Consider the following 24,397-nt stretch of genomic DNA (forward strand, 5'->3'; position numbering starts at 1 on the left):
GTTGATAGGTCTCTACCTGCAGCAGTGCACTGTGGCCCAGTGAGAAGGGGTAGAGATGGCATACAAGGGTATGTGTGAGGGAGAAAGAAAAGGAAGAAAGGAAAAAAATGACATGGCAGGAGCTGGTGGGTGGGGGTGGTTCAGACCTGGGGTGACGAATGGGCCTGTAGCTCTCCAGCCAAGTGTCACAGCATGTTCCATCAGGAAGGGGTGGGAGGAAGAAAGAAAAAAATGTCATGGCAGGAGCCAGCAGGTGAGGGGGGACAGACTTGGGGTGACAGCTTGTTGATAGTTCTCTAGCTGAGTAGTGCAGCATGACTTGTTGGGAATGTGGGGGTGATGTATTCAGCAGAACGGTGTGGGAAAGTGTATTTCTCTGGTTACTGGGTTCTCTGTCTCCTGTTGGGAGCTCTATGAAGTTGCCTACCCATACGCCCTGTCTGGGGTTGTTGCTGACTGTGCTTTAATATGGCGTCTCTGCCATGTTAGTTGGCAGGGGACCTCTACTCCATATCTCTCCTCATTCTCTGTTTTCCTTCATTTTCTTCTTCCATTTTGTGTTTCCACTGCACTGTCTCCTGTCAGTCACTTGGTTCTGATGTTGCCACTTCTCTGCTGTACTTTTTGCCGCTTCTTACGGTCTCACGCTATCTCCAATATTACAGCTCTCTCTCCTGGGTCTGGGAGGTTCTCAGCACAGCAAAGCATGCGCTCCATTCCTGGATCTTTTTCTTTTTGATGGTAGTGAGGTCCCCTCTTCCCCCTACTAGGATGGCTCATTGTAAGCCTAGCAGAAGGGCAAAACTGACCAATTCCCTTGTTAGGATTCCATATACCTTATTCACATGGTCCTACTATCATAGGGTTCCATGCACCATGCACCTTATTTGTGTTGTTAACAAGCTGTCTAGTCTCCTTGGTAGTCCACAAGCACTTTATTTGTATAGTCCCACCCATCATTGTGTGGGAGTTACAAGACCACATATGAATTCGTTGTTGTTGTTAGGTGCCGTCAAATCTGTTCTGACTCATAACGACCCCATGTACACCAGAATGAAACACTGCCCAGTCCTAGGCTATCTTCACAATCATTGTTATGCTTGAGCCCATAGTTGCAGCCACTGTGTCAGTCCATCTCTTTCAGGGTTTTCCTCTTTTTCACTGACCCTCTACTTTACCAAGCATGATGTCCTTCTCCAGGGACTGGTCCCTCCTGATAACATGTCCAAAGTACATGAGATGAAGTATCGTCATCCTTGCTTCTAAGGAGCATTCTGGCTGTACTTCAAGACAGATTTGTTTGTTCTTCTGGCAGTCCATGGTATATTCAGTATTCTTTGCCAACACCACAATTCAAAGCTATCAATTCTTCTTTGGTCTTCCTTATTCGTTGTTCAACTTTCACATTCATATGATGTGGTGGAAAATACCATGGCTTGGGTCGGGAGCTCCTTAGTCTTCAAGGTGACATCTTTGCTTTTTAACACTTTAAAGAGGTCTTTTGCAGCACAGTTTCCCAGTGCAGTGTTTCTTTTGATTTCTTGACTGCTGCTTCAGTGGGAACCCTGGTAGTGGTTAAGTGCCATGGATACTAACCAAAGGTTGGCAGTTCGAATCCACCAGGCACTCCTTGGAAACTCTATGGGGCAGTTCTGCTCTGTCCTGTTGGGTCCCTATGAGTCAGAATGAACTCAGTGGCAATGGGTGAGCTTCCATGGGTGTTGATGTGGATCCAAGTAAAATGAAATTCTTGACAACTTCAATATTTTTTCCATTTATCATGATGTTGCTTATCGATCCAGTTGTGAGGGTTTTTGTTTTCTTTATGTTGAGGTGCAATCCATACTGAAAGCTGTAATCTTTGATCTTCATCAGCAGGTGCTTCAAGTCCTCTTCAATTTCAGCAAGGAAGGTTGTGTCATCTGCATATTGCAGGTTGTCAGTAAGTCTTCCTCTAATCCCAAGGCTGTGTTCTTCTTCATATAGTCCAGCTTCTCAGATTATTTGCTCAGCGTACAGATTGAATAGGTATGGTGAAAAGATACAACCCTGATGCACACCTTTCCTGACTTTAAACCAGTCACTATCCACTTGTTCTGTCCGAACAACTGCCTCTTGATCTATGTACAGTTCCTCATGAGCACAATTAAGTGCTCTGGAATTCCCATTCTTACAATGTTATCCATAATTTGTTATGATCCATACAGTCAAATGCCTTTGCATAATCAATAAAACACAGGTAAATATCTTTCTGGTAGTCTCTGCTTTCAGCCAAAATCCATCTGACATCAGCAGTGATATCCCTCATTCCATGTCCCCATCTGAATCAGCTTGAACTTCTGTCAGTTCACTGCCGATGTACTGCTGCAATGATCTTCGACAAAATTTTACTTATGTGTGATATTAATGATTTCTGTTTTATAATTTCCGTATTCTCTTGGATCACCTTTCGTTGGAATGGGCACAAATATGGATCTCTTCCAGGTGGTTGGCCAGGAAGCTATCTTTCAAATTTCTTGACATAGATGAGTGAGTACCTTCAGTTCTGCATCTGTTTGTTGAAACATCTGAATTGCTATTCCGTCATTTACTGGAGCCTTGTTTTCCTCCATTCTCTTCAATGCAGCTAGGATTTCTTCCTACAGTACTGTCTTAGTCACCTAGTGCTGCTATAACAGGAATACCACAAGTGGATGGCTTTAACACAGAAATTTATTTTCTCGCAGTCTAGTAGGTTTGAAGTCCAAATTTAGGGCATCAACTCCAGGGGAAGGCTTTCTCTGTTGGTTCTGGAGGAAGATCCTTGTTGTCAATCTTCCCCTGGACTAGGAGGTTCTCCACACAGGGACCCCAGGTCTAAAGGACTTGCTCTGCTCCCGGCGTTGCTTTCTTGGTGGTATGAGGTCCCCCACTCTCTGCTTGCTTCCCTTTCCTTTTATCTCTTGTAAGATAAAAGGTGGTGCAGGCCATACCCTGGGGAAACTCCCTTTACAGTGAATCAGGGATGTGACCTGAGCAAGGGTGTTACAGCCCACCTTAATCCTCTTTAACTATGGGCAGAGATTATGATTTATAACACATAGGAAAATCACAAAATGGAGGACAACCACACAGTCCTGGGAATAATGGCTTAACCACGTTGACACATATTTTTGGGGAACACAGTTCAATCCATGACAGGAACTATCAATTCTTGATCTTATGCTACCTCCTGAAATGGTTGAACGTTGACCAATTCTTTTTGGTATAGTGACTCTGTGTAGTCCTTCCATCTTCTTTTGTTGCTTCCTGCGTCGTTTAATATTTTCCCCTTAGAAATCCTTCAGTATTGCAGCTCGAGGCTTGAGTTTTTTCTTCAGTTCTTCAGCTTGAGGAATACTGAGCATGTTCTTCCCTTTTGGTTTTCTAACTCCCGGTCTTTACACATTTCATTATAGTACTTTACTTTGTCTTCTGGAGCCGCCCTTTGAAATCTTCTGTTCAGTTCTTTTATTTCATCATTTCTTACTTTTGGTTTATCCACTGACATTCAAGAGCAAGTTTCAGTGTCTCTTCTGACATACATTTCAATGTTTTCTTCCTTTCTTGTCTTTTTAAATACCTTTTGCTTTCTTTGTGTATGATGTCCTTGATGTTATTCCACAACTTGTCTGATCTTTGGTCATTAGTATTCAATGCATTAAATGTATTCTTGAGATGGTCTCTATATACAGGTGGGATATACTCAAGGTCACATTTTGGCTCTCTCAGACTTGTTCTAATTTTCTTTAGCTTAAAAAAATTTTTTTTTTCACCTTATACTGGCATATGAGCAATTGATGGTCTGTTCCACAGTTGGCCCCTGGCCTTGTTCTGACTTATGATATTGAGCTTTTCCATTGTTTCTTTCCACAGATGTAGTTGATTTGATTCCTGTGTATTCTGTCTGGTGAAGTCCATGTGTATAGTCACTGTTTATGTTGTTGAAAAAAGGTATTTGCAATGAAAAAGTCGTTGGTCTTGCAAAATTCTATCACACAATTTTCAGTGTCTTTTCCATCAGCAAGGCCATATTTTCCAACTACCAATCCTTCTTTGTTCCCAGCTTTTGCATTCCAATCACTAGTAATTATCAATGCATCTTGACTGCATGTTTGATCAATTTCATACTGCAGAAATTGGTAAAAGTCTTCAATTTCCTTATCTTTGTTATTAGTGGTTGGCCCGTAAATTTGAATAATAGTCGTATTAACTGGTGTTCCTTGTGGGCATATAGATAGTATCGTATCACTGACAGTGTTGTACTTCAGGATAGATCTTGCACTGTTCTTTTTGATGATGAATTTGATACCATTCCTCTTCGATTTGTCATTCCCAGCATAATAGACCATATGATGGTCTGATTCATAATGGCCAATACCAGTCGATTTCAGTTCACTAATGCCCTGGATATTATTCTTTAAGTGTTCCAATTCATTTTTGGTGATTTCCAATTTTCCTAGATTCATACTTTGTACATTCCAGGTTCTGATTATTAATGGATGTTTGCAGCTGTTTCTTCTCATTTTGAGTCGAGCCACATCAGCAAATGAAGGTCCCGAAAGCTTGACTCCATCCACGTCGTTAAGGTCGACTCCACTTCGAAGAGACAGCTCTTCCCCAGTTGTATTTTGAGAGCCTCCCAGCCTGAGAAGCTCATCTTCTGGCACTATACCAGATAGTGTTCTGCTGCTGTTCATAAGTTTTTCACCGCCAGGTCCTTCTTCCTAATCTTTTTAACGTGGCTAAATGTGCCATATTCAGTAATTCACTGCGTCATAAGATATGACTAGGATTTCCAGAGAAATGGATGTGATGTGAAAGGCATTCCAGGAGAATGGAATACTAGATAAATAGACTTCTAACAAATCAAGAGCCCTAGTGCAATGGTTAACCACTCAGCTGCTAACTGAAAAGCCAACAGTTTGAACCCACCAGCTGCTCTGTGGGAGAAAGATGTGGCAACCTGTTTCTGTAAAGATTTACAGTCTTGTAAGCCCAATGAGGCGGTTGCACTCTGTGCTATAGAGTTGCTGTAAGTTGGAATGGTGTCGATGGCAGTGGGTAAGACTACAACATTCGAGCTAATAGGTGAGAATGCAATGGTATGTTGAGCCTGATTTGTAGGGACCCTTAAATGTCATCTTTGGATTTTGGATTTTGCAGGTCATGAAAGGTTTTTGAGAGAAGACCAGATATAATCAATCTGAATTTTAGAAACATATCTCTTTACCTTCTCCAATTATACTTCTCAGTTTCTTCTTTTGATTATGGCTGTCTCCTTTATCAGGTTTTAAGTTCCTTGAGTGCAAGAATATGTTTTCTAAATATTTTTCTTTTGTCATAGTGCCCAGCACAGTGCTTTATATATAGCAGGTGTGCTTTAAAGATTGTCTTCAAATCAGTAACATGGACTTGGCATGAGAAAGCCTTGGTTCTAGACTTGTCTCTTTCTGGGTTTTGTCCCCTCTATTTAAATGTGTCTTAAATCTGTTCACTTCTCTCCATCCCAACTGCCAGGCCACCATCTTCTCTCACGTGAACTATTGAAACAGTCTCCTAATCAGTGTTCCCACCTCACTACCACCCCCTCCTATCCATTATCCGTATTGTCTCCAGAAAATGCTCCTAAAACACCAATCTGATCATGTTACTTCCATGCTTAAAATTATTTAGTGATGCCCTATGGCCCTAAAGATAAGAACCAGCTCCCTAACATGGCCTACAACACTCCACGTGAGCCACTCTTTGTCTATCTATGCAACATCTTCTCAAGTCCCTCTCGCTTCAGTTTCTTGCTTCAGTTACTCTGGCCTTCTTTTAGTTCTCCCTAAGGGCCATGCTCTCTCTCACCACAGGGCACGTGCATAGACTGTTCCTTCTGCTTGGAAGATTCTCTGACTCACCCTCACTCCTTGATCTCATTAATACATTCTCATTCCTCAGACCTCAGTTAAAACCATACTTTCTTAGATAAACCTTCTCTGACCCCACCAAGGAGGCCAGGTCCCCCTGTTCTAGACTCTCATATTCTTCCTTTGGTCTCCTTTGTGTCACATAGCAGTTATAATTAACAGATTATTATTTACTTTACTAATGTCTGTCTTCTCTACAAGATTATAAGCTCCATGAGAGTAGGGGACCAAATTTATTTTATTTAACAGTATGTTCCTAGTGCCTGTCACAGAGTAAGCACTCAGTAAGTATTTGTTGAATCAGGGATGAATGCTCGTGCCTTAATGACTTAAACATTGTAAACTTACTTAGCATCCTGGGCTTTTTTGTTCCTTTATTGCACTTATGACGATTATTATTCTTGAAGTATTTGTGTAAGTATTATTCTGTATCTCATATGAGAATTTAAGCTCCATGATGGCAAAGAGTGTATTTATTTATTTTTTAGTTGCGATATAGTTTACAAACAAAATGTACAAATTGTAAATGTACAATTTGATGAATTTCAACAAATGCATACATTCATGTCAACATTACATGTTTAAAATATAGAACACATCCATCATCCCGGAAAGTTCCTTTGTGTCCCAAGTCATCAGCCTGCCCCTGCAGAGATAACCACTATCCTGATTTCTATCACTGTACGTAGTTTTACATATTCTAGAACTTTGTATCAGTGGAACCACAATGAATATGCTCTTTTGTGTCTGTATGTATCAAGAGTTTGTTTCTTTTTATTGTTCAATTGTATTCCATTTTACAAATTTACTACATCTTGTTTATCCAGCCACCTGTTGATAGACAGTTGGACACTTCCCAGTTTGGGGTTATTATGAATAAAGCTGTTATGAGCATTCATGTACATGTCATATTCATTTTTTTATTGCCATATCCCCAGCACCTAGTACAGTGCCTGGTCCACAGCAAGCACTCAAATCCTTGTTGAGTAAGTGAATGAATTTAGTCCTTACAATGCTAGCTGTAACTCTACCTTTCTCTCCTACTTTGGAAAGCATATTAGATTGCAGATTAGTAAGAGTGACTCAATTACAGAAAGAAACTTGAATCCTCTCTTAGATTTCTAGAAAATAAACAAGTTGCAGAGTTTGTACTTTTATTACTAACAATTACTTTTGACACACCTCACAATTGAACTTGTCACAGTGTATTGTAACACTACTTGTATGGTTTGCAAGTAAAATATAGGAAACCCAGTTAAATTTGAATTTCAGATAAACAACAAAATTTTTTTGTATAACCAAACCCAGTGCTGTTGAGTCGATTCTGACTCATAGCGACCCTATAGGACAGAGTGGAACTGCCCCATAGAGTTTCCAAGGAGCGCCTGACGGATTCGAACTCCTGACCCTTTGGTTAGCAGCAGTAGCACTTAACCACTACGCCACCAGGGTTTCCGTTTTTTGTATAAGCATACCTTAAATATTGCATAGGATATACTTATGCTAATTTGGGACATACTTATCCTAAAATTTATTTGTTCTTTTTCTGAAATTTCAAATTTAACTGAGTCTCTTAAGACTAGACTTAATGGTCTGACTGAGACTGGAAGGACCCCGGTGGTCATGGCCCCCAGACCTTCTGTTGGCCCAGGACAGGAACCATTCCCAAAGCCAACTCTTCAGACATGGATTGGACTGGACATTGGGTTGGAGAGGGATGCTGGTGAGGAGTGAGCTTCTTGGATCAGGTGGACACTTGAGACTATGTTGGCATGTCCTGCCCAGAGGGGAAATGAGAGGGTGGAGGGGGTTAGAAGCTGGTGAAAAGGACACGAAAAGAGAGCGTGGAGGGAGAGAGCAGGCTGTCTCATTAGGGGGAGAGTAATTGGGAGTGTGTAGCAAGGTGTATATGGGTTTTTGTGTGAGAGACTGACGATTTGTAAACTTTCACTTAAAGCACAGTAAAAATTATTAAAAAAAATTTAACTGAGCCTCTTGTTTTTTTATTTGCTAAATCTGGCCACCCTCACTACTTGTGAACTGGGGGACTACTGATCCTCAGGACCCTTCTAGCTTTAAAGTTCAAGCATTCCTCACCTGCCCCCAATGTCTAGTTTTAGGAAATGTTGCTTTTTCTTAGCTGCTCCATAAGTATTTGTTGTTATTAGTTGCCCTCAAGTCAGCTTCAACTCCTGGCAACACCGTGTACAACGGAATAAAACATTGCCTGGCCTGTGCTATCCCCATGATCATTATACTTGAGTCTGTTGTTTTGGCCATTGTGTATTTTAAGTGCCTTCTTACCTAGGGGGCTCATCTTCCAGCACTGTATCAGATAATAATCTGTTGTCATCCATAGGGTTTTCATTGGCTGCTTTTTGGAAGTAGCTCATCGGACCTTTCTTCCTAGTCTGTCTTAGTCTGGAAGCTCTACTGAAACTTGTCCACCATGTGTGACCCTGCTGGTAATTGAAATACCAATGGCATAGCTTTTCATATCATAGTAACATACCACAGTAGGACAAACAGATAGATGGGTGGTGGCTGTAAGTACTTACCAACAGAGAAGAGGGAGGCATCTATTTTAAGAATGTTTTAGGCAATATTTTAGTTTGTCTAAATATTTTGCTTGGCAAATTCACTTTAAGATCTAAGTGGGCAGTTTATCCCTCAGGCCTTGGGTTCATTCTGGCTGGCTTGGGCCTATTTCAAGTGAAATCCAAGATGCCTGTTGCTCTCCCTACCCCTTGAGCCCATCAGTTGTGTTTGTGTATATGTGTTTGTATGTATGTGTACACAGTTGGGCAGACATTGGAGGGAAATGCCATTCTGAACTTCTTAGCAATGTCTGGTGTCAGCTTCTTCCCTAAAATAAAAGTGTGGGTGACAAGTCTTACCCGGTAGGGAGCCAGCTCCCACAGATAACTTCTTTCCCCTTCCAGATTCTTTCATTCATAAACTCAGGGAGCTATTCTTCACAGGCAAGAGTTTCACATTAAACATGGGACAGAACTCAACCTGATTTCATAAGCGTGTGTGTGCATGTATGTGTTTAGATTTCAGTGATCAGGCTTTGTTTTCAAATTGTTCAAAGTAAAGCCAGCCTCACTGTGCTATTAGCCCAAAGTTCAGAAACCTAGGATGGTGATAAAGGGGCCTGGCTTAGTGGAAGAATGCTTAAGATTTTGAGTCAAACCTGGGTTTGAAATTGTGCCACTCCCTAGCAGCATGACCTTGGGCAAACTATTTAACCCCTCTATGCCTCAGTTTCGTCATCTTTGAAATGATGATGGTAATAATTCCTACCTCACAGTGTTGTTGGGACAGTTCAGTGAGAGAACAAAAATGAAGTACTTAGGCAGACACACGGCTGGTACTCAGTGTGTGGTAGCCATTGTTATGAATGCATCCCCAGGAATAGATCTGATGTAGCCAAAGAGTCATTTCTGGGTTTTTAGACCCTGAGACCACTAGCAGGGAATGAAGGTTATTTAAAAAAACACCTCTTTCTACATTCATCCTTCTTTTCCTGACTTCACAGTTTTTGGTTAATTCCTCAAACCAATAGCAACAGGTCGGATAAAAAAGAAAAAGGCAGAGAATGAGGATACCTGATTTTTTATCCCAACTCTGCTTTCTTCCTGTGTGAATTTGGGAAAATCACATAACAACTGAGCCGTCATTTCCTCATCTTTAACATGAGAATCAGCTATTGAATGAACACCTATTAGGTATCCACAGGCACAGTACTAGGTACTGGAAATAGATATAATACCAGCTAACACTGAGCATGCTATGTATACCAGACACTTTGCTAGGGTCTTCATATCCATTATCTCATAAAACTCTGTGAAGTGAAATATTATTATTGCATTTTATAGCTGAGGAAATAAGGGGTTAGAGGGTTTAAATTGACTTGCCTTATGGTGAACAAACCAAGATCTTCATCTCACAGAAGAGTAGGCAGAAGTAGAAATTAATAATTGTGATACCATGTGTGGGTTTTTGTCTCTACACATGCCCATATATCTGGCATACCTATTTCAGATTTGTGGTAAAGGATCAAGTGAGAATAATAAAGACAAAGAGTATTTTGAAGAAACATGAAGTTATTAGAACAGGATTGTTTTGTTATTTTGTCTGAAGACCAGAAATGAGCAGCTATTTCAGCAACCATTCACTGAGCTAATTCAAAAAATATTTATTATATTCTCAGGGCTATCATGCTTTGTACTAGATAGAGTATTAACAGGCCCTTAGCCTCTTTACAATGGACATAAACATCCTAGCGATCATGAAGACAGTGCAGGACCAGGCAATGTTTCATTCTGTTATACATAAAGTCGATATGAACTGGAGACAGTTCAACAGCAGCTAACAACAGCCTCTTTACAACCCTACCCTTTCTCTCTTCCAAGAAGACATGGTCACAATTCTAAAACCAGTTGACACATCCCCACAATTCTTCATCCCCACCAGGACCTATCATCCATTGATCCTACTATCTTTTTACCGCCCTGACCTTGCTATGATGCTGAACAGGCTTCAGCAGATTCTTTAGACTAATATGGACTAGGAAGAAAGGCTTGATGATCTACTTCCAAAAATTAGTCAGTGAAAACCCTATGGATCACAATGGTTCGATCCACAACCAATCATGGTGATGGTGCAGGTTTGGGGGCATTTTGTTCCCTTGTGCATGGAGTCACCATGAGTCAGGGCCAACTCAACGACAGCTAACAACAACAGCTACCCACTACCCGTTCTCACTTCCTTCCTTAAAACCAAAAAAATCACCAAACCTGTTGCCATGGAGTCAATTCTGACTATGAGTCGAAATCAATTCAATGGCAATGGGTTTTTTTAGTGACTGTGTATGACAGAGGAAACCCTGGTGGTGTAGAAGTTAAGAGCTACATCTGCTAACCAAAAGGTAGACAGTTCGAATCCTCCAGGTGCTCCATGGAAACCCCATAGGGCAGTTTTACTCTGTCCTTTAGGGTTGCTATGAGTTGGAATTGACTTGATGGCAAAGAGTTTGGTTTGGTTTCTATAGGACAGAGTAGAACTGCCCCCGTAGGGTTCCCAAGGCTGTAAATCTTTATGGAAGCAGACTGCCACACCTTTCTTTCACAGAGCAACTGGTGAGTTCAAACCACCAACCTTTGGGTTAGCAGCCACACCCTTTAACCACTGTGCCACGAGGGCTCATTCTTCCTCCCTTAAACCAAAAAACCAAACCCTCTGCTGTGGAGTTGATTTCGACTCATAATGACCCTAAAAGATGGAGTAGAACTGCCCCATAGAGTTTCCAAGGCTTTAAATCTTTAAAGAAGCAGACTGCCACATCTTTCTCCTGCAGAGTGGAGCAGCTAGTGAGTTCAAACCGCCGACTTTTTGGTTAGAAGTCGAGTGCTTAACTACTGCGCCACCAGGACTTCTTCGTTCCCTAAGGCAGCCAAAATTGCATGGTCCGTCATGATAATCACTCCTTTTCCTGTACCCTTGACTCCTTTGTCCCTTTTTACCTTTATCATTCTCACCTAGAAGAACCCGTAAAAAAAAAAAAAAAACCATTGTCGTGCAGTCAATTCCAACTCATAGTGACCCTACAGGACAGAGTAGAACTTCCCCATAGGGTTTCCAAGGAATGGTTGATAGATTCGAACTGCCGACCTCTTGGTTAGTAGCCGAATGCTTAATCACTGCGCTACCAGGGCTCCTAGAAGAACCCAACCCTGGTTAAATCCAGCTGTTTCTCTAATCTTCATCTGTGCACACGCACATGAACAAGGCTGAAGAAAACCCGACAATTGTGCTAACTGGTCTTCCTTTAACGTCATGACCGTTAACCTCAAGTGGGCCCTTGATCCTGCCTCGAAGTCCTACCACATATTCCCAGTTCATGCATTCTCCTACTCTCCTAATCAGCCATTTCGCAAGTTATCTTTTCTCAAATCTCTCAATTCCTCCTACCCTTCCTTAATCTCAGCTGATAACCTTGATTTGTGGTTTGCTGGGGAAAAAAAAGTATAAAGAAGAGCACTTACATACACTCTCACCACAGCATTGACCTGCGCGTCTGCATCTGTATCCAGGTCCTCTGCTTTCCCACTTGTCACTGTGGATGCACTTCCCATGCCTGTATCTAAGGATGTTACATCAACTTGTGTATGAGATCTCATCCTCTCCGTTCCACTTAAGTCTTCCTCTCCAGTAATTGTCCCCCTTTCTCTTGTGTCAACACATCTTCCCTCAAAATACTGTAACACTTCAATATCTCCAATCTTAAATTTAAAGTAAAAATACTCTTTTGACTCCATGTCCCTCTCCAGCTACAGCACCATTTCTTCCCTTCCCTTTGCTCCTTGAGATGATTAGCTGTGCTAGTGTTTTCCAGTTCCTCATCTCCCATTTTTCTTTGAACCCATTACAATCCAGCTTTTAGCCCCACCAAACCACCAAGACTGCTCTGGTATGGTCACGGTAATGATAAATTCATTGGTATATCCTCGTGTTTCATCTTATTTGACCTGTCAACAATTTAACACAGTTTATCACCCTTGCCTCCTTGAAATACAGGTATGCGTTGCTTAACGTTCAGGCAACGTCTGTCCGCATATATGTCCATGTGCTAAGGCACCCAGGTGTATGAGTGCCGGGACACTAGACCTTTGTCCTGAGGTCGGAGCCCCACTTTTGCCTGGCTGCTGTGCACAGCCTGGAAGCCACCTAGTCTGCGTTGATGGAGGCCCAGGCCCAAACTCCCAACCACAGTCTCCCTCAGCTCCTGTGACTCAGTGAGTCTAGTCACCGAGTTTTGCCCGGTGTGGTCCCATAGGATGCAATGGAAAGGTACGCAGCCCAGGCACCCCAGTTCTGACTTGGGTGCCCTCAGCTCCCTTGGCCCGCACCATCCCCTCCCCTGACAGGTTCTCGTGGGTGAGCTGGCCTCCCCTGTAACTGGCTTAGCAGAAAAGGCAATGACAGTAGTGTCAGCAGTTCGGAGGAAAAAGTGCAGGTTGATTATTGACCTATGCCGTCTTTCCTCAAATGCCACATCCGACAAGGCCAATTTGAAGAGAAAATGCCAGCAAGCGGATTTTTGCAGCTGGCTTTCTCCTCCTACGCGGCCCTGCTACCCCTTTCATGTTGTGCTGCCACAATATTCCATAAGGAGCAAGTGTTTGCTGTTTTTGTGCTCTGTTTACAGCTTTGGGGCACCGAGTCATAAATCTTGCCCAGCCATAAATGACAAAAACCATTGGTATGCATGAGGCCACCCTGGCTTGGAGTGGTTTTTTATTTCTTCCTTTTCCCCGGGCTTTGTTTTTGCTTTAAGGTGACACTTTGGCTCCCTGACAGTTTAAACATACTACTTACATTTTTAACACCTTCCCACAGCCCCACTTGGCAGTGAGCCCACCCTACCAACCACTACCTGTGGGAACAGACACCCCTGGCGCTGGAAGGAGTGGGTGCCTAATTCTGCATCCCAGCACCCAGGATTGGCAGGCACCTCCTGGTTGGGGCGGGGGTGTCGGGTCACTGAGACCGCTCCCTTGCTGCGCAGGCCTGCACCAAGAGACTCCCCACCGTGACCTTCACAGGGCTGTGGGGCCTTGCGCTGGGTGGGACCAAGCTGAGTGCTTACGGGAGATGTCTGCAGCAGGAGCTGCGCTGGTCCCGCACATCACCCCCCGCCCCATACACCTGGGAGCCCTGCTCCCCTCAGACCCAGGTGTTTCTACAACGTCCAAATCACATAACCAGAAAACCAAAAACCAAACTTGTTGCTGTGGAGTGGATTCCGACTCATAGCAACCGTATAGGACAGAGTAGAACAGCCCCATAGGATTTCCAAGGAGCGGCTGGTGGATTCAAACTGCCAGCCTTTTGGCTAGCAGCCGTAGCTCTTAACCACTACATCACCAGGGCTCCAAATCACATAACATAATGTCCTATTTCACAGAACATACAGTGGACATTAAGAGATGCATACTTGTACTTTCTTCAGTTGCCTTCCAGGGCCCTTCTCTATGTTGGTTTACCATCTACCTCACTAGCTCTTCCTTCTCAGACTCCTTCTTTGCTACTTCCTCAAAATTGAAGTGCCGTGGGGCTCAATTCTAGAATATCTTCTCTATCTACATTCACTCCTTTGGTAATCCCATCTAATCTTGTGGGTTTATATACCACTGGTGGCAGAGATGGTGCTCACCTAATAATTCCTGCGCTCTCCTATTTTCCCAAGTATTAATTTGTCCCTGTGTCTAGCCCTTGTTAAGGGGAATGTAAGAAGAAGAGATGCACCACTTCCAGTTGTGGGTAGTTAGGAGCAGGTATGGGCTTCTGAGTTGGTGGAGTTGCTAGACAAAGGAGGCTGGAAATCCAAGACATCTTTGGAAGAAAGCCACTAAGGAGGGCTTCCTGGCTCTCATCGGATTGCGATGTGAGTGAGAAATAATTCTTTGTTGTGTTAAGCCATCGAGAGTTTGGGTTTGTTACCACAACATAGTTGAGTTTATACTGACCAAATGTATCACATGCACATCTCAAGGCAGCCATCTCCCTTGAACTCCAGACTGCCATAGCCAGCTATCTACTCAACTTCTCCCTAGAAGTCTAATAGATATCTCAGCCTTAATAAGTCAAGCCAAAATTCCTGAGGCCCCCCATGCCAGCTACTCCAACAGTTTTTTTCGATCTGAATAAATGGCAATCCCATCCTTCTCATTGCTTAGTACAGAAATCCTTGACTCTTCCTCAGTCACAGTTCACATGTAATTCATCAACAAATCCTGGCAGCTCTACCATCAAAACATATCCAAAATACTACCACTTCTGCCAATCTCTACAAATGCTCCTCTGGTCCAAGCTACTATCATCCTTCTGCAGTACTACCACATTAGCCTCCTGGGTGGTCTTCCTGCTTCCACCTTTGTCCCATTACAGTTCACATTGACCAGCAGCTAGAGTGATCCTTTCTTAAAAACTAAATCAGTTGGTGTTATTCTTGTATTAAAAAACCCTTCAATGTTTTTTTAAAGACAAAATTGTTACAGTGGTCTATAAAATTTTATATGATCTGATCCTTTGCTACATTTCGGACCTCATCATCTACCCATTTCTCTTATCACTCCACATCAGCCATTCTGGCCTCGTTGCTGTTCATCCAAAACATCAAGTATGCTCTCCCTTTTATTGTCTTTGTACTTGCTGTTCCCTTTGTCTGGAACATTCTTTCCCCCCAGATATCTACATAGCTTGCTCTCTCATTTTCTGCAGCAGTGGCTCTCAAACTTTAGTGTGCATCAGAATCACCTGAAGGTTTGTTAAAACACACATCACGGGGTCCAGGGGCAGATGACCCAGTAAGCAAGGTAAGCATGGGCTTACTTGTACTTAATTACTAATCTATAGTGAAATTGTTCACTACAGATGAGCTGGTAAGCAAGGTAAGCTCAGTGCTTACCTTGACTATTGGATAACCTGCCCCTGGTTGGGTCCCACCTCCAGAGCTTATGATTCAGTAGGTCTCGTGGGTCGCTATGAGTCAGAATCGACTCGATGGCAACTTTTTTTTTTTTTTTTAGGTCTCATGATGGTGGGGGAAGAACTTGCTTTTCTAACAAGTTCCCAGGTGATGCCAGTGTTGCTGGTCCTGCACTTCGAGGATGACCTTTCTGTGCTTAAAAGTCACCTCATAAACAAAGCCTTTCCTGACTTCTCTGTATAAATAACAACCTGACCCCAACACTTCATAACTCTTTATTTTCCTCCGTAACGCATTCCTCCTTTATTATTCTGCTTTATTTTCCTCCATAGCACATATCATTAGCTGGCAAATAAGCATGTAATACTTGTCTATTTGTTTACTGCCTGTGTTTCTCCCTAGATTGTAAACACCATGATAGCAGGGACTTTGTTTAACTATCACTGTGTGATACAGCCTCTATCCTCCATGTGTGTCACAGTACCTAGCACATGCACATACCCATTGTCACTGAGTTGATTTCGACTCATAGTGACCCTATAGGACAGAGCAGAACTGCCTTATAGGGTTTCCAAGGCTGTGACCTTAATGGACGTAGACTGCCACACCTTTCTTCCACAGAGTGGCTGGTGGGTTTGAACCACCAACCTTTTATTTAGCAACCGAGCGCTTAACCACGGCACTGGCAGGGCTCTTTACCTAGCACATGAAAACGGGGATGCTTAATGTTCGTTGAAATGAATGGTTAAAATATTGCAGAGTCAGCCCTCTGTGACCCAGGCTTCTGGAAAAAATGTTCTTAGAGATAATTCACCTTTGCCAACCATTTTTCACTTCACCTAAGCCCCTATTACATCCCATTTCTCTTTTCCTGGGTTGCCTTTTGTGTTATTCTTGCCACTACCCATGCCAGAAAGCACTGATGATGCCTGGAAAAGCATATTGACTGGGAAGAGACACTATGATATAGCCCTTTTTTTCAGGAAACCAAGGGAAGAGGCAGAATTTTAGGTGAAGCTGACCTAACACTTTTAACTCTCAATTATTCTGAGAACTATTATTCCACAGCTCTTCGCTGAGTGCCTGCTTATGTAAGGGCTACAGAGAAAAATAAGGCATATCCCTGTTCCAAGTCTGATGACCGTATAGAATCAGTTGAGTAAAAACATGGCAAAGAAGGACCATCAACAAAGAAGAGGGATTAAGAGCTTCTGCCTGAAATTGCTGAGAGGAGGAAGTTTTTCAGCATCTTCACCAAGAAGATAGTGTTTGAGCTGGGTTTTAAAGAATGAGTAGAAGTTCAGATTGTGGTGAATGGGAAAAGTGACTAGGAAGGCATTCTAGACAAAGGAACCATTATCAGCTAAGGGACAGATAGATGAGACAGAGGTGATACTGAAAATAGTTAACAGTTGGTTCTTCCTAGACATCAACAAATCAGAATGATTGTCCTGACCAATCAGAATGAACACCAGCCAGAGACAACTGGCATAGTGATACCAGTGCATACTACGTGATTATCACCTCCAGAGAGAAACCAGAGTGTTGCAGAAATGCTGACTGGTCTCGTGTAACTAATATTAATGTAATAATAGTAGCTGGCACTGAGTGTTTACTATGAGCCAGGCACAGTGTTCGAATGCTTTATTTTAATCCTATCATCCCCTCATCAGTACATACTGTTGCCCACCCCCAATTACGTATCAGAAAGATTAAGTCACTTGCCTGAGGTCACCAAACTAAGAACTGTTAGAGCTGGAATGCAGACCTGTGTAGATATAACTAAGATGTATTGCCTCAGGTGGTGGCTAGAGCATAAAGGTTGCCCCTTTATCACTGTGGGGGTATAAAAGGTAAATATAGGTTGACCTTCACCTTCTAGACATTACTGTCTGATTGAGCAGACAGACCTGCAGCCTAACTAAGCCTAACTCTCAGCTGTGCAACCTAACTACCATTGTAAGGGCTATCTTGCAGCAATGTGTGACACCTGCTCAATGAGTGGGGAATGTGGCTTTTCACTGCAAGCTAGACCATTCATGAAACAGGTGAACATTGGACTAGGCCTTGAGAGATATGGGATAGTGGAAAGAATTAGTATCAGAAGAGCTAGGGTCCATTCGCTAGCTGTGTGACCCAAGGCAAAGTAAGTTCCTTCGGTGTTCTCACCTGGAAAATGAGGAATTTGGATTAGACCAGTGGTTCTTAACAGAAGTATCCCATCCCCTCAGGGTATTTTGGATTGGGTGGACATTTTTGAATGTCACAATAATTGGAGGGACTTGGTGGGAGCCAGGAGTGACCAATGTTCTGCAGACTAGGAATTGTCCTGCTTCCTGCCCTACATTTAAAAGGCTCTGGACATTCATAAGAAGCCCTAGTAGTGCAGTGCTTAAGCACTCCACTGCTAATTGAAAAGTTGGTGGTTTGAACCGACTAGCCACTCTGTAGGAGAAAGAAGTGGCAGTCTGCTTCCATAAAGATTACAACCTTGGAAGCCCTTTGGGGCAGCTCTGCTCTGTCCTATAGGGTTACTATGAGTTGAAATTGACTCAGTGGCAATGAGTTTCCAGTTCTGATTTTCTATGGGTGTAAGAAGGGTTGGATTTCGAAAGGAAGAGGGAGAGCATTCCAGGATGGGAATGACACCAGAGACATGACCTGGTCGAGCAGGGGTTGGAATGTCTCCAGACAAGCCAGGATAGGGCAGAGGCTTCCTCAGGGCCTAGTCTTGACATGTTACTGGTAGCCACTCCGTTCACTCCTCCCACCTCACTGTAATTGAAAACTCCTGGGGGAACTGCCAGGGCTGACATTACAGGAAACTGCCTTGTAGCCAATAGGGCTTCTCTGGTTACTTTCCTGGGTGTCAGAGGAGAGTGATGGCTTCCTGTCTTTATGGGCTAGGTGTCTTTGCCTCCTTATGCTGAGTTCCTAAGAAACCTTAGCTTTTGGTCCTTACATTTTTGTTCAGCTCCCATTTGGGGGATTTTTTTCCTGCCTTGGGCCTCCTTGCGCCATGCTGATATTATTTAGTTGCTGTTGAGCCGATTCTGACTCGTGGTGACCCCAAGTGTGCAGAATAGAACTGTTCCATGCTAGAGCTCTGGAAACTTTTGGTCCATGATATACAAAGTTGACAGGTCACCCAAACAGGCACTGGATTTTGGAATCAAGCCACAGCTCCCAACAGATGCCAGTTCAACTTTGGCAAGGCCTGTTGAGTTCTCTCCTTTGAAGGGGGTGACTTTTAAAATTTAATAATTATGTATTTTTTTTCTTCTTACTAATTATACATGCTCATTGAAGACTGGAAAAATACAGAAATGTATAGAAATGCAAATACAAATCATACATAATCCCAAGAAATATAGTACTCAGCATTAGACAAAAGTGACAGCATAGGCAAAGGTTGACTTCAGCGTTGCTCTCTCTCTCTGTTCTCTATTCTACACCAGCCCCCAGCTTTCACCTCCCACAGCACCTCTTGATCTTACCCTTATGAAAACTTGTCTGTCCTCTATACCGTAAAATGGAGGGCAAACTGGAAAGTGTACAATAGCACTTACCATGTCAAAGGCATATAAGAGAGATAAAATATCTCATATCAGGAAGGTGTTTGGAATCTAAAATAGCAATATTTTGTCATAGCTCTGCCATCACTACCTTATTACTGAGGTGTTGTGGTGATAAAGTGCTGTGGGAATGTCTAAAGAGATAAGAGAAATTCACAGCACTCCCTGGGAATTAGGAAAAGGCTCATAATACAAAGAGGTAAGGAGGATTAAGTGTGAGGATGGCTCATAAATATGCCTCTCTCTTGGAAACAAAAAACCAGCATTAAACAAAAAAGTTGGATGATACTAAATTCATCCCAGAGGTAAAGTTTTTGTTACAGATAATAGTTAGAATTTATGTTTTGCTTTTTTTCCAAGATGATAGGGTCAGATCCAGTTTCTTCATTTTTTGAGTTCTCCAGTTGAGGCTCTGGTAGGCAGAGGATTTAGAAAACACTAAAGGCGTGGTTAAGGCCAAGGCTTTGGACTTAGGCAGACCTGGGTTCAAATCCCAGCTCCATTCATGTGTGCATCAAATATTCCTCAGTGCCATCCACTGTTTGAGGTGTTGAGGATACAATGTTGGACAAGACCAGTAAGGTCCCTGCTTACATAGTGCTTACATTCTAGTGGGGGAAGACAGAATAATGATGAAAAGATAGAGTGATATGATTGGAAGTAACTGGGAACTGCCTTAGGTTGGATGGTCAGGAAAGACTTCTCTGAGAAGGGATGATGAAAAGAGACCATCAATTAAAAAAAAAAATCTAAGGGAAGAGCATACCAGGCAGAAGTAATAGCTAGGACAAAGGCCCTAAGACGGGAACAGGCTTGTTGATTTCAAAGAACAGAATGAACACCAGCGCGATTGAAGCAGAGTGAGGTGGGGGAGAGTGAGGGTATGAGGTCAGAGAGGGTCTGCATGTGTCAGGTCCTGTGGGGCCTTGTAGAAATTTAGCTTGTAATAATAATCATAATAATATTCGAGCAGAGGAGAGGGGTAAGAGGTTGGAGCATTTTGGAGCTACTGTACAATACCACCTTAGGAATTTGGATCTACCGTATTTTTACACAGATAATACGTGACTTCTAAGTTTGTGTGCCAACTGTGCCCTCCCCCGGCAAGGTGTTTCCATAAGCACGTTATGCTAATTTTTATTTTTTTGCAGTAACTGGCCAAAGGGGAATCTGTAGGATTTGTATGTTGTTGTTGCTAAGTGCTGTCGAGTCGATTTTCAACTCACAGCGGCCTCGTGTGACAGAGGAGAACTGGCCCATAGGATTTCCTTGGCTGTAATCTTTAAGGAAGCAGATCACCAGGTCTTTCTCCCCTGAAGCCGCTAGGTGGGTTCGAACTGCCAGCCTTTCAGTTAGCAGCACAGCACTTAACCACAGGGTTTGGATGTTGTGCTGAAAATGGAGCCCAAAGAGCACAGTTTTGAGAGCAGAGTACACCATGGCCATTTTCATCTGTCACTACATTTCTAGCACTTGAATTTCTCTCACGTTCTCTGCTTCAGCTACTGCTTTCTCTCAATAAGTACGAATACATAAGTCAGTGGACACCTACTTTCACACAAGGGTATATCTAGGACCTGTTTCCAGTACCCCGTAAAGAAATTCTCCTCCATTTTATGACTGGAATTTCTAACAACAAATGGCATATGAGTCATAGTTTCCAAACCAGATCCTCTATTTGGTAAGGTATAGACCTGATCTTAAAAGTGTGCTAGCTTAAGATTCTCTTTCATGTGATTCATGACACCATCAGATGAGATCATTAAGCCACTTGGTTAAGAGAGGTATAGCTAAGGGTTATGTTTCCTGGGGCAACGCTGCTTCTTGGTTCACACGGTTTACTAACTTTTTCTTCTTTTTTTTTTTAATAGGGAGAGAAGAGGTCCTATGGAAAGCTATGCGGGGGCCAAGACTGCAGTGGGGGCTGTAAATGCTTTCCTGAGAAAGGGACGAGAGTAAGTTGCTTCTTTCGTTGTTGAAAGACAGATCGTCACAGGGGCTGTTATCTGAAGTGTGTGTGTTTTCTTTAGACTTAGACTGCTTAGAATTTATTCTCATGACCTCATGGAACAAGCAAAGTGATGAAGACCAGCTGATGGAGCTTTCTAACTAATGATAGATAGGCAGAACCAGGCTAGGCAATGCCTCTGAGGGACCAGGAAGAGGTTTCCTTTGTTGACTTAATGCCAGACTTTTCTCAAGGTTTCATCTGGAGTATTTCCAAAAGCCAATTAGGTTCTGCAGAACCAGATTATGATGTGCTTATATATCTGTGGAAATCCTGGTGGCGTAGTGGTTAAGTGCTACAGCTGCTAACGAAAAGATCGGCAGTTCAAATCTACTAGGCGCTGCTTGGAAATTCTGTGGGGAAGTACTACTCTGCCCTATAGGGTTGCTATGAGTCAGAATCGACTTGACGGCAATGGGTATATATATGTGTAAATTTTCATAACTCATTTATATCTACTTGATTCTTCCCTACCACTCTGGGAAATAGGTGCCCCAATTGTTATCTGCACAGTGGGGTCGTGGCTTGTCCAAAATCACCCTGCTTGTTAGTGATAGAATCAAGAGTACAGAAAAACTGTGAAGTCTGAAAATGTAGACATGAAAAATGGTTTATAGATATTACATTAAGGCATAATTAATAACATTGTGTGATATATTCACTGTATTATCCCTCGTTAGTAATACATTTTTTTTAGTAATACATAGTTTAAATTGCTGTGCAAAATCACACAATGCACAGTGCGTTGATGCAGCTTTTTCAGCTATCCTTGTATATGCATATGCGCTGCGTCACCCCAGGTGATTTGCCTTCCTGATTTTCACTGAATAAACCAAAATCTTTTGCCTAACCCAGAAGAAGTCTTCAAGGGGTTCCAGTCTGCAAAAAAATAAAGTATCTGTTTTCAGAATTTATGGCTACCCTGTAGAATTCAGATCTTCTGACTTTCAGCACTGTTTGCACTTTTATCGCATACAACAAGCCTAAGAGCTTACACTGTCAAAGGAAAGTGGCATAAATAGGTCAAGCAAACCTTCCCAAACATAGCCAAACAGAGAACAGAGTGACCGCTCCACTTTTGTCTTTCATTATCCCCCACTTAGAATAAAGTGAAATGTCAAACTATGCCAGAATTTGAGGGAAGAGAATAAAAAGCCATCTCCTCATCAAAAGGGAACAGATTTATTGTAAATTATAGACATAGAATTAGAGAATCATAAAATGTCAGGAAAGGAAGGTGTTCCAAGGAAGCCTTCCAGGGAAGCTATGTTCAAGGTAGCCACCAAAGCCCATGCCCTTGCCTCTGACCTAAAATCAGGAAATATCTTAGAAAAAAAATTAGTCTACAATAAATATATGAATACATTCTTAAACAATATACAAGCAGTATAGGCAAAGCGAAAATCTCCCTTGATGCTCTCTAAGTCCCTCTGTTGTCTTTCTGGCACTTTCCATATGTATCAGAGACATGTCCACTTATATATAAAAATAATTTCATTTTCTGGTTTTCTTTTCTAAAATATAATCATAAACATATATTTCACAACTCCCCCCATCTTAATATGTCCTGAGGATCTTTTCATCTACCCCATAGTTGAATTCAGCATTTCCCCTTTTGATGAACTCTTAGGTTGTTGCCAAATTTTTGCAATTTTGTAAAATAGCAATAACCCACTGCCATCGAGTCGATTCCGACACATAGCGATCATATAGGACAGGCTAGAACTGCCCCACAGAGTTTCCAAGGAGCGCCTCGTGGATTTGAACTGCTGACCTCTTGGTTTGCAGCCGTAGCAGTTAACCACTATGCCACCAGGGCTTCCAAAATAGCAATACTACAGTGGAATCCTTGAACAGGCCTTCTCGTGCTTATCTTTAGCATAGATACTAAGGTTTAGAATTACCAGATACTAGAGTAATAAACTCATAGCCAGAGAGGAGTGTGGAGGAAGAGTCAGAGAACCTGACACTCTTTTAATTGGGACAGAAGGGCAACTAAGGTAGAAAATCATCTCTTTACAGAAGAGGGTCGGTGGAAAAGAGGAGGACCCTCAACGAGATGGATTAACGCAGTGGCTGCAACAATGGGCTGAAGCATAATGATTGTGAGGATGGTGCAGGACTGGGCAGTGTTTTGTTCTGTTGTACACAGGGTCGCTATGAGTGGGAATCAACTCAATGGCGGTAGGTTATAGGTTTTAGGGTAATAAAAGACCCATTTGCCATCAAATAGATTCCAATTCATAGCGACTCAATAGAACAGAGTAGAACTGCCCCCAGAGGGTTTCCAAGGAGCTGCTGGTGGATTCGAACTGCCGGCCTTTTGGTTAGCAGCCAAGCTCTTAACCACGATGCCACCAGAGCCCCACTAGGGTAATAAAAAAAAAAAAAGACATTTTTAATTTTAAAAGCTACTGCCAAATCGCTCCCCAAAGTGTCTGTTCCATCTTACACGCCCACCAGCATTGTACCAAAGTGCCCATGTTTCTACAGTCTTGTTGGCTGTTGATATTTTTGCTAATCTGATGAGTAAAAATCATCCTGATTTTCTAACTACATGTGAGTTTAAGTGTATTTTCATATATTCATTGGACATGTGTATTTCTTCTGTGAATTACCAGAACATATCCTCTACCCGCATTTCTAAGGGATTATTCTTATTGTTTTAGAGTTGTTCTTTGTAAATGCTGGCTCAACTGTTTTTGTTGTTGTTAGGTGCCGTTGAGTCAGTTCCAACTCATAGTGACTCTCTGTACAACAAAATGAAACACTGCCCAGTCCTGCGTCATCCTCACAATCGTTGTTATGCCTGAGCCCCTTGTTGCAGCCACTGTGTCAATCCATCTCATTGGGGGTCTTCTTCTTTTCTGCTCACCCTCTGCTTCATCAAGCATGATGTCCTTCTTCATGGACTGATCGCTCCTGATAACATGTCCAAAGTATGTGAGATGTAGTCTCGCCATCTTTTCTGCTGGCATTCTTCTGTAAGGAGGTACTTTTCTACCTTAGTTGTCCCTCTGTCCCTATTAAAAGAGTGAGTGTGTCAGGCTCTCTGGCTCTTCCTCCATTCTCCTCTCTGGCATTTGAATTCTGGTCTCTCCCAGCCACTGTAAGTGACTCTGAGGGTCTCCTGGGCCTGCATCTAATAGTTGACTTGAGGAAGAGTCATTCTTCTGAACCTCTGCAAAGACACAGCAAATGAAATACCCTAGTGGAAGCAGATGAGATTTGAAGTTTGACACAAAGGGGCATTTCCTGATGGGTCATGGAGGGTGGGAGGCAGTCGATCAGACCCAACAGCCAGGGAAATGAGAAGAAGCGCTGGACTGTTTGTTGGGTTGGGGAGCCTTTGAAAGTAGAAAATCTTGTTATATGTCTGAACTGA

At 42.6% G+C, this 24,397-nt stretch overlaps 1 protein-coding gene across 2 annotated transcripts in view; it reads left to right on the forward strand.

The window, feature by feature from the left end:
• COL4A6 (collagen type IV alpha 6 chain) overlaps window positions 1-24,397 on the forward strand; it is a 358,879-nt gene that overhangs the window by 151,940 nt on the left and 182,542 nt on the right. For both annotated transcript variants that reach the window (XM_049873259.1, XM_049873261.1), the window contains exon 3: window positions 20,876-20,959. In XM_049873259.1, coding sequence (XP_049729216.1) covers window positions 20,876-20,959 — 84 coding nt within the window. The remainder of the gene's footprint in view (window positions 1-20,875; window positions 20,960-24,397) is intronic.

This window comes from Elephas maximus, chromosome X, assembly GCF_024166365.1.
Source record: "Elephas maximus indicus isolate mEleMax1 chromosome X, mEleMax1 primary haplotype, whole genome shotgun sequence".
Classification (NCBI taxonomy): domain Eukaryota; kingdom Metazoa; phylum Chordata; class Mammalia; order Proboscidea; family Elephantidae; genus Elephas; species Elephas maximus.